General features: G+C 33.0%; 1 protein-coding gene across 9 annotated transcripts in view; it reads left to right on the forward strand.

The window, feature by feature from the left end:
- The window catches only part of MAPK9 (mitogen-activated protein kinase 9), a 69,034-nt gene that overhangs the window by 40,807 nt on the left and 15,098 nt on the right, over positions 1-13,129 (forward strand). For 4 of the 9 annotated variants that reach the window (XM_074292337.1, XM_074292336.1, XM_074292344.1 and 1 more), the window contains one exon: positions 856-7,951. The exons of 2 other annotated variants lie outside the window; for them this stretch is intronic. In XM_074292337.1, coding sequence (XP_074148438.1) covers positions 856-998 — 143 coding nt within the window. In that variant the 3' untranslated portion in view covers positions 999-7,951. Of the gene's footprint in view, positions 1-369; positions 789-809; positions 7,952-13,129 lie in introns of those variants that run through there. 3 more of the 9 variants (XM_074292342.1, XM_074292340.1, XM_074292341.1) reach the window with 3 other exon arrangements.

The following is a 13,129-nucleotide window of genomic DNA, read 5'->3' on the forward strand; positions in this document are numbered from 1 at the left end:
TCCTCTCCTTGTCGGACTGAGCCATAAAACTGAGCCTTAGGAAATATCCTGGGGTGCTTTAAGTGTGATCCTTGACTTTTTAAAAGAAAATTCTAAGTCTCTGGTAATCATTTTGGGGGCAGACTAAACTTCATTGCAGCTAAATTTGTCATCACTGAACCTTAATCTTAAAGATGGGGCTTGTTGCCTTAGACTTTAAGTAGATTACAGTGGTGTGGATTTTGAAGTCTTATTTTCCACAAGCTTTTTGAAGAACAATAGTATTTGGACAAATGTAGTGTTTTTTGTTTTGTTTTTTGTTTTGTTTTGTTTTTAGTCTTTGTGAAGTGAAAGTGTATTTTCAGCACATAATTGAGTGTACTCTTCTAGATCAGAGGCAGAATAAGTAGAGAACCAAGCCAGCTGGAGTTTGAGTCCTGCTTCTAACACATCCTGGCTTTGTGACTCTGGGCAAGTCACATAACTCCTTGTGTTCTAAGCAGTCTCTGAGCTGAAGAGGAGGGACTGACCTTCACAGGGAGAGGCTTTTCTCATCTAACATAATAATGAAATTGAAAATCCAGGCTCTGGTTCCATATATAGCTATATACTTGATGCTAGACAATTCAAGCTAGGAGACTGAGGAACCTAAGAGTGGAGAGAACTTGAGAAAATATCTAACAGTTAATCTTGCTAACTGCACCTCACTGACTAATTACTTCTTAAGATTGCTTTCCTGCCTCCAGAATTGGGATCCAGGAATTGTCATAATGGGTTGGGAAATAAAAGTCATTTGTCTGTAACCCTCACTGTTTTGTTTATTTTTGTAGCAATGTCTTGCCTCAGATTTTATTATATTTGGTTTACTTAGCACAGATGCAGCAGTAAATAGCAACACCACTCCTTCTCAGTCCTCATCTATCAATGACATTTCATCCATGTCAACAGAGCAGACATTGGCTTCAGATACAGACAGCAGCCTGGATGCCTTGACAGGACCCATCGAAGGTTGTCGATGATAAGTTAAAAATTGCAAGCTTGCAATTGGAAAAGAACTCTTGATTTCATGATTGTAAGTTCATGGAACCAAGCAGGGAAACTCCATGTTCTGCATGTCCTAGTCAGTGCAATGCCTGTGTTCTTACTCAGCTGTAATTTGATTGCCTGCTTGATGTTATAAAAATGAAAGCAATGCAATGTCTGACAAAAAATCACAAGCCACTCATAGAATATTTCAGGTGAGCAATTATAGTTTGTTGGGGGAGGGAGGGAGGGAAAGATAATTGTGATCTCAGCAGTGACCATGTATCTTTAGCAAACTTCTGGACTTACACACATGTGCCATCAGACGTTTGCTTTATTTATTTAGCTTGGCCTGTCTCACATTCAGAAATGTGTGTAAGAGTTCAGTGATACTACAGACAGTGTATTTTTTCAAGCCATTTCTTATTCCTCCTGAGTAATATGGTGACTACAGTAGAAGAAAGAAATAGTCCTGTGAGGTTTAATCATCTATTATTGCCTATTTTGCTCTCTATCATTGTATGCTTCATCCTATACCTTTTTTTTTCTTTCAAGAGAACAGGCATTTTAAAAGTATATATTCAGTAATTTTTTAAAAAAGGCATTTGCTTTCCATGAATTAATAGCATTCAAGGCTGAGGATGAATCATTGTAATTTAAAGAAATACACACATACATGTATACATTCATGCATATATACATATATATATATATGTTGATGTTGAACACTACCCAAACAAAAATATTTACAGGGACATTTATTCTTCTTAAATTGCTCTGTTCTGTATTGATATATAAATTTGACTTTTTGGTATTCCAAAGGATGTTTTATTACATGCAAAGTCACATCTGCCTTTTAAAAGCCTGTCCATTTAACTTACCCTTGATCTAGTAGTACTCCAGATATCTTAGTTTGCAGTGCTTTAAGAAGCCCTGTATATCCCAATATATATTGTTAGTTATTTACAACACTATTATTATGGTACATGGAGTCTTAAATTTATTATCTTCATCACTGATAGAGTAGATTTTTTAAAAATTCTGGCTGGGTGGGCAGAGTGTTGGATTTGGGGAGAAAGGAAGGCCTGGTTCTCAATTTTGCCTCCGATGCTCAATAGGCATACACTTCACTGTAGACCAGTCACTCAATATCCTTGAACTTCACTTTCTTCACCTATTAAAAGAAGAAAATAATCCACCTAGTGCATGTCTCATAGGGTTGTTTCCAGGCTCAAACATGATCATGTATAAAAGATATATTGGAGATTTTTAAGTACTACAATAAATAACTTATGTGAAAAGTCAAATTGATTTTCAATTTGAAGTTAATAGTGATTTCTAGTCTAAATTAAGAAAAACAATAATTAGGATCCCTAATTCAGACTTTTATCATGTTTTTAAATGGAAGATATTTAAAATATTTTTTAGAAACTTTTGGTCTTTTTTTTTTTTTTTAACTTTTTTGAAAGATATATAAAGAAGTCTATCCTGGGAATACTTTTTTTTTTTAAAACTAGCAAAATAATTACTGAAGTATGACTTTGGGATTTGAGAGGACATGCTGATGAACTACAGTTCATAAATAAACTGATAAGAGATTTGTAACTTGTAATTAAACTGCTCACCTGAAAGAGATACATTGAATATTATTAATGTGTTTTTATATATGTATGCATATACATATATATATATATATATATATATATATCAAAGTTCATTAAGACACTGAATATCTAAATGGCATTGCAGAAATGGAGTCAATTAAAACAATTGCATTTCAACTATGTTGCTCATAATTTTTCCCCCTCAAGAGCTTATTTTTACAGACTAATATCTTGTTTTTAGTCATTTTGGAAGCTATTTGGACTGAGCATTCGGTAGAATATGTTTTGAGGAAATATTTTAATAAGAAAAGTCTTATAAATACTATATAAAAATGAGAGGTTTTGTCTACACCAGTAATGTCACATGGTTGGTCTTATCACTGGAAACTGGAGCCTTTTGCTGGACAAGAAAGCAAACTTAAAAGAATCTCTGAAATCATTGTGTATCGAATGTTAAAAACCAGTCAAATTCAGCTAAGAAATAAACACATTGGTGACTCTAGGATGCCAGCAGAAATATCCATTATAAAAATTAATCATCAGTTGTTCTTAATGTGTTTGAGGGGAAAAAAGGATATCACTATGCATATTAGGATGGCCCTTTTTGTAAGATTTATTGTTTGAAGAGCAACAAATCCACATGCCTATATTTCTCTCTCTCTTTTTTTTTAATGCACTTTAAAATAATTGATGACACTTTGGTAATTTTTCTGCTTTGGAAGTTTGTCTGAATAGAAGTACCCTAAAGCTTAAGAGGGTACTTCCTCCTATCATCTACCAAAGGATATTTGTGAGTGGTCCATTGTAACTTGTCCATGAATTACACTGCTGCCCATTTATTTTTAGGTGCAATTCCAGATGTTCATTTTCATTGACAAAGCTCAATATGATTTAGATAATGATTACTGTTGGCACCATCTTTCTTTTTATGTTAGCATTGCAGTAGAATTCTGTGAATTTGTTCTACATGACAGATCTAAGACTTAAGACCCTGTGCTGGAAGCAACATATTTTTCAGAATGATACCTCACTGCAGTTTTAGAATTCCTATCCCAAATCTTGGGCTGGCTGATCTTTTGGTTCTCGTACAATGTGAATTGTTCTAGTTTGACCTTTCTTGACAGATACTGAAGATGGATGGAAGATTACAAATTTTGCATGTCTTTTTTCATCTTTGCTGTTTGTCTTGTTTAAGTAACCCTTTGGGAAGTGCATTCTTATAGTCTAGATAACTTAGAAGAATCTTGAAGTTGGAAAATTGGACTTTTTTTATTGGATCACTTTTTAGTCCAAAAGAAAAGTGTTTCTGCTCTGATTTCACATGCTAGTTCCCGAGCATGAGAAGCTCTCAGAGCACAGTAGCAGGTCAGCTCCACAAATATCAAGTGTGGACCATGTTCAGGGCACAAATCTGGCACAGTGGGTACCAAAAATGAAATAAGACAAATGTGCCTTCCCTCAAGGAACTTAGAATGTAGCAAGGGCCAGGGAAATTTGAAACACCAATTAATTTTTTTTAATAGTTTTTCTTGGCCTTGATCATTGGCACGTGGATTTCAAAGCAGCAATAATGAAATAACAGCTAAGGAAGAAAATTATCTATGGAATACTGAATGTAACTTGGTTTAATCAAGATTTAATATTATCATAAATTCATCTGGGTAACTTGTCTGATGACTACACTAAGTATGGTCACAGCCACTCATGACCAAACATATCCCGATTATATATATATATATATATATAAAAACTTTAAATTTGCACATCCAAAAAGTAAATGAATTTATCTAAGTTTTTAATCATTTAAAAAAGAAAAAGTCTATCCATTTGGATCAGTGAAAGTTCCTGAGGCCAAATTTTCAAATAGGACTCCTTTATTTGTACCTATTTTGAAAGGTATGGTGGCAAATTGCATCAGTAGATTGTGACTGCATAGATTTGCAAGTATACACTTATACATAATGTGTAGGCGTTCCTCTTCCCAGGTAAAGCCTCCTTAAAAGATTGTGACCAATGGAGTGCTTGTTAGCTGTCATTTGTGTTTAGGTCTTGCTGCTTAAAAATCCTAATGGTGCTTGCAGTTTTGCACATGAACCATTTCAATTTTTTTTTTTTTTTTTTTGAGGTACTTTAATGAGATGCTCTTAGCTTAGCATCATAGTTTTGGAAGGTTCCTCTTTCTTTTCTTATAGTTGAAGGACAGAACTACCCTGACTATCCCAGACAAGTGAGCACAGTATCTATTTTATTTTTAAATATGTATATGAAAAATCATCTAATATATAATCATCATCTAATATGGCTTTGATTTCTCTCTTATTGTCATGTTACTGATCCCTTTTTAAATTTAGAAAATACTGTTATTTTCACCTGCATATTAAAGAGTCCAGTTCTAGTCATCAATTTAAAGCATACTTTTGTTTTATTTTAAAGAATTAATCTAAAAATTAATTCCTTGATCCTGTCCAGAAGACTTTTGATTACGTGTAATGAATTTAAGCACTAGTTACCTAGTTGTTACTAAATGTGTTTTGCAAAAACATAATTATAGACTTTAGAAAACCATTATGTTAAAAACATATTAGTTTCCTTGATTTTAAGAATGACATGAAGAGCTACAGTTTATCTCCCCTGTTTTTTTCACAGCCTCTGTTTTTCATATGTACTTCAGGTCAAAGCTGCCACTTTTGGGGAATTTTAAAAGAGAGAGGCTTTAAATTCAGATTATGGTCACTTTCTTTGACTGTGCATAGAGTGCACCCAGGTCAGAGAGTGATTCAGTAGCTGTTAGTCAGAGAAACTTAAACTGGAAAGGATTTTAAGGCATCTAATTTAAATCCTTCATTTTATAGATGAGGAACATCCAAACCCTGACATGAATTGATTTCATTACAGCATCACATTTCTGCTTAAACCTTGGCAGAACCAGTGCCAGAGCCCATGTCTATTGATTGTCTAGAGGCTCAAGGCTCTTTGAATTAAACTACCTACCATGCAGTATCTCACTGTTGTTATGGCTCCATGGGAATGCTATTTCTTAGGTATTTAATGTTGATACCAGAGCAGAGACAGAAGATCTACTAAAGCCTCCTAAGTTAATTTTTTAGTATTTCTCTCCCCTGCAACTTTTTTGTTTTTAAGTACAAGGTAGATTTTTAGAGTCCTCATTCTAGACCTCATGACAGAATTGAAGAATAAAGGAAGGAAGGAAGGAAGCTCTCTATAGGTCCTTTTATTTAGGACCTGTTATTTAGTAGCGAGTTTGCTAGTGGACAAACCTTAATCTTGACATTAGAGCTTCGTGAAAATATGCATGAAGCAAGATGTTAACTATCTGGACCATCTTCATTATGGGTTTTTTGACTAGATGGAATATAATTCTTTACTTTCATTTTGAATCTATGCTTTTCTAAGAATGTCATCTTCTTTACTCTCCCAAAACTTTCCCATATTTTAATTCCAATGAAAATGATTTGCCTTTGTCTTTATGCCTCATATTTGAATTTTATAGAATTTTAAAGTCGGAAGATACCTCAGAGGTCATCTAATCCAACCTATAATTAAACAAAAATCACCTTTATTATGTCTTCAGTAATGGCCATCATCCCTCTATTTTAACATTTCCAATGACTGAGACTCGCTACCTCACAAGCCAGCCCATTCCATTTTTTCAGCAATTTTAATCATTCTAGATATGTTGAACTAAAATTTGCTTCTCTATAACTTTCACCCAGTGATTCTAATTCTGGCATTTGGTGCTGTATAGAATTAACTCTTATCCATCTTCTATCTGAGAGCAGGTATTTGGAAAGATACAACACTTCCTTCCCTTCTTTAAGCCATTTTTCATATAAATTGATTCATCCTACTTAATTACTTCCTTCAAACCCTGGTTTACTTTCTCTTGACTTCATTTTACCAATATCCTCCTTAAAATGTGGCATCTGAACCTGAAAGTCTTTAGCTGTGGCCTGAACAGAACCCTACACTTCTATTAATAAAGCTCTTAAGGTTGTTTTTATCGGGGTTTTTTGGCAGCCATCTCACTGTTAACTCATATTGAGCTTGCAATTATCTAAAACTGCAGTTCTTTTTTAATGTGAAATTATGTTAGATCTAGTCTAAGTGCAAAATGTTTAATTTGTGAACCCATTCTTCCAGCCTATGTAGATAATTTTGGATCATATATTTTCACCTTCCATTTTATCTTCCTCCCAAATTTGTGGATGATTTATCCATCTATAGATTTGGTGAGCATGCCATCCTTTGTCTTTACTCAAGTCAAAATAAAATTGTTGAACTAAGTAAGGCTAGAGACAATGTCCTATTTCTGTGATTCAGATACTGTGATAGTACCCTAAGGCATATTACTAGAAACCTCCCTTGAAGTTTTGCTTACTTAATCCAGCCATATAACCTTAATATGATCATCTAGGCCACATTGTTTCATTTTGTCCACAGGACATCTTGAGGCCTTTTGTCAGAAGTCTTACTGAGAATGCACACATACAGAAATACACATGTACACATAAGCATACATATGTGTTATGTGTACCCACATATGTGTCTATTTCCTAATTACCAGTCTAAGCTATTTGAAAAATAAAATGAGGTTAGTTTGACATAAGTGCTTCTTAGAATCCAAATTTGGTCCTGGGGAATCATTGCTTCCTTTTTTTTCTTTTTTTTTTTTTTTTGGTTGGGTATAGAGAGTGGGGAGGAGCACCAGCTTTTTACTTTAGTATCACAGTCTACTTTGGCTTTATCCTATGTATAAAATGCACATTGTTATTGAGTAGTTCAGCTCATCCCTGTGTATTTTAGTCAATGCGCAAATTGGGAGGTGGTAGAGAACAGGACAGAAATAGTATTATGTCCTAATACCACTAATTTATATTCAGAATTTTTGACTTTATTTTGGTTACACTTTGTGATTTCAAAAGGAATGATGTGTGCTTTGAAGTCTGTAATACTTGTAGAGTTACATGAAGTGGCTTATATTGCCTATTCCATTGGGCTTTGTTGATGCTGCCATTTTGTCATTCTTGTTGCCTGTTCAGTACAAAAATGTTTTATGTAATGGCCTTGACGATTTTGTCTCATGCTGGATATAATTTCAAGAAGTTTTACCACTTAAAATACATTGTTTTATAATGATGGCAGTTGTATTTCCTTGTTTTCATTTGATTTTAAAGTAGGCTAGCATTTCATAAAGAATGTTGTTAATAGTTAAGTTTGAACTGCTAGCTCTGTCATATGAAATTTTATTTCTTAAAAGCCTTTTTAAAGAAGTAAATTATCTTACTAAAAACACTGTAAAAAAATAAATATTTGAATGGCAAACATTCAACTGTCTGTGTTGTTTATTTAAATCCTTTTCAAAGTTCAGGGTCCAGAATGCTTGCCATTATCTGTGATACTGTGGACCAAGGATTTCATGGATAATTTGAATTTACAAAGGATCCCCAAACTTAATTTAGTGAGTAGTTATCAGTCACAAAGCCTTTTTTAAAAACCAAAATTATTGACAAGAATAGACTAATTTGAGTAATGTCTCTTGGTCCTTTGATAGAGGTTCTAATGATTATAAAAATGCTTAAAGCAGTACTTCCACCAAACAATGACTCAAAAAAAGCAAACTATACTAATCGCCTGAACTCTAGTCCAGAACAGATCTTGGTATTGGTTTCTCACTGAATTGAATAACCAAACCCAAATTGATTTCCTCTTTCCCATCAATGCCTCTCCCTCAAAAAAGGCATTTAATGAACCCTTTAAAATTAAAATAATCTGTAAAGGATGATAAGATTTAGAGCTGAAAGGAGGCTCATCATCTGGTCCAATTTTTTATTTTACATGTGAAAAATCTAAGGCTCAGAAAAATTACTTTGTTCAAGGCCCGCCCCATATGTGATAATGGAGAAGAGATTTGAACCTAGGTCTTCTGATTCCAAATCCAAAAATTGCAGAGCAGGTAGTGAAATTACATTGGTTATGATGATTTGTTGACAACCACAAAAGAATATGTATGTTTACATGGTATGAAAAACACTTAGTTGCTTTTGTAATTAGATAATTTCTTCCTAGGATTCAGATGTGTCAGATGTTCCTTTGTTACCTTCGTATTAGCCTGAGAATGAGAACAAAGTTTTGACAAAAGCACTTTAATTCAGCTTATAGAACTCAGCATAACGTGCCCCAAGTGAGGAAGTGATTTTTTTTTTTTTTTCTCAGAGGGGCTTCAAATAACTAAACCTGTTACTACAGAAAATCTCCAAATGCCTGGTAACAGAAGTAGACCCATATTTTTATTTATTTTAAAAAAAAAAAAAAAAAGACATCTCTAGGAATTCCAGAATTACCTGCTTTGAAGACCTGCCATTCTTAGAACTTATTCTGTTATCAGAATTGTATCCTGCTACAGATAGCCTATTTATTGAGGTAGGCTGAGAGATGAAAATGGATATAAAGGGCTACAGTATAGCCTACTTGTTTATAGATAGGAGACTTTAGGTGTAGGAAGCCTATTGAAACAGTAGATGGCACATTTGTAAAATGTTTCCAAGAAAAACTATATTTTAAGGGGGAAGGAAAGGGAGAAGTCAGTAGAGGGTTAGACTTGAAGTACAGCATTTCTGCAAAATATTAGAAACTTGTCACAATGAATCACTGCTGTTTTATTGTCTGTATGAGATATTTTTAATTTTACCTTATTTTCAAATTTTTCCTATAAAAAGTGGCTATTGTACATCTTTCATAATTTCATATTATTCTTATAGGTGTTCATGGTATATATAGGATAATAGTACAATAGAATAAATTTGAAATTGGTTGAAAGACCAGCTCCTAAATGGTAACATCAACTTAGTGAAATGTTTTTAATAGAGCATTCCAGTGATTAGTCCTTGCCCTTATTTCATTGTGGTTAATAGTCACTTAAATGATGCCAAAATGGCAATGCTTATCAAAATATGAAGGTTTAAAGAAAAGTTAGTATGTTAGTAGATATAATATGAATCCAAAAGATCTTTTTTATGATAGCATTTTGTTTTTTAAAATACATGCAAAGATAGTTTTCAACATTCACCCTTGCAAAACCTTATGTTCCAAAATTTTTCTTCCTCCTTTCTTCCCTAGAGAACAAGTAATCCAAATATAGGCTAAACATGTATAATTCTTATAAACATATTTCCATATTTATTATACTACACAAGAAAAACAGATCAAAAAGGGAAAAAAAATGAGAAAAAAGCAAGCAAAGAAATAACAACTATGTTGTGATCCACATTTCAGTCCCCACAGGCATCTCTTTGGATACAGATGGCTTTCTCCATCACAAGTCTATTGGAATTGGCCTGAATCACGTCATTGTTGAAAAGAACCAAATCCATAACAGTTGATCATCACATAATCTTGTTGCTGTGAAATATGTTTCTGCTCATTTCACTTACCATCAGTTTATGTTATATCTCTCCAAATCTTTCTGAAATCAGCCTGCTGATTGTTTCTTATAGGACAATAGTATTCCATTATATATACTATAGCTTATTCAACCATTCCCCACTTGATGGGCATTCATTCAGCCACTACAAAAAGAGCTGCTACAAAAGCTTTGCACATGTGAGTTCTTTTCCCTTTTTTATGATCTCTTTGGGATAACAGAGTAGAGGCACTGCTGGATCATAGGGTATGCCCAGATTGATGACCCTTTGGGCATAGTTCCAAATTACTCTCCAGAATGGTTGTACCAACAATGTATTTGTGTCACAGTTTTTCCACGTCCCTTCCAACATTTATCACCTTTTCCTGTCAGCCAATCTGAAAACTGAAGGAATCCAAAAGATGTTGACAAGATGAAATGATGGACTGATCCTAATGAATAAGGATAGGAGGTTAATTAATAGAGAGAAGTTGCAAGGTAATCATAGGTCATAGCCTGTAGAGGGCTGGAACTCTGGAGAAGTATACTTGAAACAAGGTGTTAACTCAGTGGAATTGATGAGATCATGGTCCTCTAGTTCACAGATATACTTAGTATGATGATGTAATAGTTCTCTAGTTCATTCATACTCAGTATACTGTAATGATGTAATTGTAATAGGGTATTTAAATTGGAGCCAAAGTCAGACTCAGAGGGAGACTGGTTCAGACTGGCAAACTGGCAGACTCCTAGAGGAGATTGGGTCACACTGAGACTGGATCAGACTATGACAGGCACAGACTGTGTAAGAGACAATAAAGACTGGACTCTATTCTTGTCCATTCTCATGATGTCTATCCTGCTGAGACCAAGGCCCTTCTGGAGGATCTCCAGAAAGCTAGCTCGGACATTACAATAGCCTCTTTCTAAGTAATAGACATTGAAAAGAAGCAAAACTCCTTAAGAAATATAAAAGAAATAAATGGACAGAAGATCCCTTGTATAATAATAAAAAAAAACAACATTATGGATTAGTTGAGAGAAAGAACCAACGCATCAGAAATGATGCAAAATATATTGAAAGATGGCCTCAAGCAAGATTTAACAGATTCAAGCAAGAATTCACATTGGCAAGAAAACCACAGGAGGAAATAAAAGAACTTGCCACAGTTAAAACATACTGGGAAGACCTAAAACTCAATGAAACGTTAAAAAAAAGTTAAGATAGGGAAATATGAAAGCTAATACAGAGACTATAATTGCCACTAAAAATAGACAACTAAGAGTAGAATTAATATAGTTGAGAACAATCACAAACTGTAATAGAAGTTGGGTGTGAGGAACAAACTTAGAAAAAACTGGAAGGGAATTTCGAAACTGCTGTTTCAAGGAATAAATCTAGACTATAGACTATATAGCTCGAGATATCAATTTATCACATTCTGGAGAATTTAGGGAAAGGGAATAATTTGATCACAATATTCCATTATGTCAATTTTTAAAAGATTTCTAGAATTATCTAGATATTCTTACAAACAGCCATTAAATGTTTTAAGGAATTTAAATTTTAACTCCTCCAGACACATTTTTGTCCAATCCTAAAGCTACATTCACAAGATAATGATCATTCAGTCCTCAAGAATTAAATAAAATGTTATGAGACATCAGTTAAGATGATAGAGCACTTTTAAAAAAGGTAAAAGAATGGAGAAATTTTAATACAACATAATCAGCCTTCATAAAATTTGACAATCATTCTTACTTTTTTGAAAGAAGTGTTTGTCAAAATATTGCATTGGCTAGTTCACTGATTGTTTAAAAATTGTGGTTTATTAAACAAAATAATAAGATTGTATGGGGTGATCCTGAATTAAAATAATTTAAATTAAAAGAAACTTGGATAGTTGGAAGATGAAATGTATGAATTTTGTTTAATGTGTTTTGTGAAGGTAAGTTAAATAGTAAGATACATTTTATATTCCTTTTTGCCAATTTTAATTAAGTTAAAAATAGAAATTTTTTTTAAATTGACAGTCATAATAAGTAAATGAAACTCCAATTATAAGATTACATCATGAATTTAAAATGATCCAACAATATGTTGTCTATAGTAAATACACCTAACATAGGAAGATGTAAATTTTGGTTCAACTTTTCAGTTTAATTATGTAACCAGGACAAAAGTGGAAATGACATTGAGCTATCAGATGAGAGTGAATTTATACCTGAAAGCATTGAGAGAAAGACTATGAAAGTCTATTATGCTTAAAGGTATTATTCAATTATTGTTCCATAGGAAATGATGAGCAGGATGCTCTCAGAAAAACCTGTAAAGTCCTCCATGAACTCAAGCAGTGAAATGTACTGTATATAAAGTAATAATAGTGCTATGGGATGATCAAGTTGTGAATGACTTTGCTAGTTTCAGCAATACAATGATCCACAACTCCTCTGAAGGACTTCTGATGAAAAAATGCTATCCATACTCAGAGAAAAAACTAGTTTTGTTTGAATACAAATTGAAGCATATTTTTAAAAACTTTTTTTTGGGGGGGACGGGTATCTGTGTTTTCTTTCACAACATGACTTTTATGCAAATATTTTGCATAACTTTACATGTACCTTGTAGGAGTGGAGAGAAAGGGAGGAAATCTGGAATTAAAATTTTAAATAAATGTAAGAAAAATTGTTTTACATGTAATTGGGACAAATAAAAATATTAAAAATAAAGGTATTTTCAAAATGAGCTTAAGTTTTAAATTTTATATAACAGATGATATAAATTTTATATGTCAAATGATGTAACAGCAAAGTCTATAAAGGAAAAGTTTTGAAAATCCATACAAAATTAAGAAGAAATTCCATTATCAAAGTATAATAAATTTTACAAAAATATCACAATACTAATGCATGTTTATAGAGTTAACTCTTTCAAGTACTTTACTCTGAATTGACTCTTATAGGTGAATAAATTGATGTTCTGAGAGATAAAATGATTTGCATGTAGACAACTAAATGTCAGAGTTGAAATTTAATTCTAATTAATTAATTTAATTAATTTTTACAAAAATTTCATGCATAGGTAATTTTTCAGCATTGGCAA

This window comes from Sminthopsis crassicaudata, chromosome 2 (genome assembly GCF_048593235.1).
Source record: "Sminthopsis crassicaudata isolate SCR6 chromosome 2, ASM4859323v1, whole genome shotgun sequence".
Taxonomy (NCBI): Eukaryota; Metazoa; Chordata; class Mammalia; order Dasyuromorphia; family Dasyuridae; genus Sminthopsis; species Sminthopsis crassicaudata.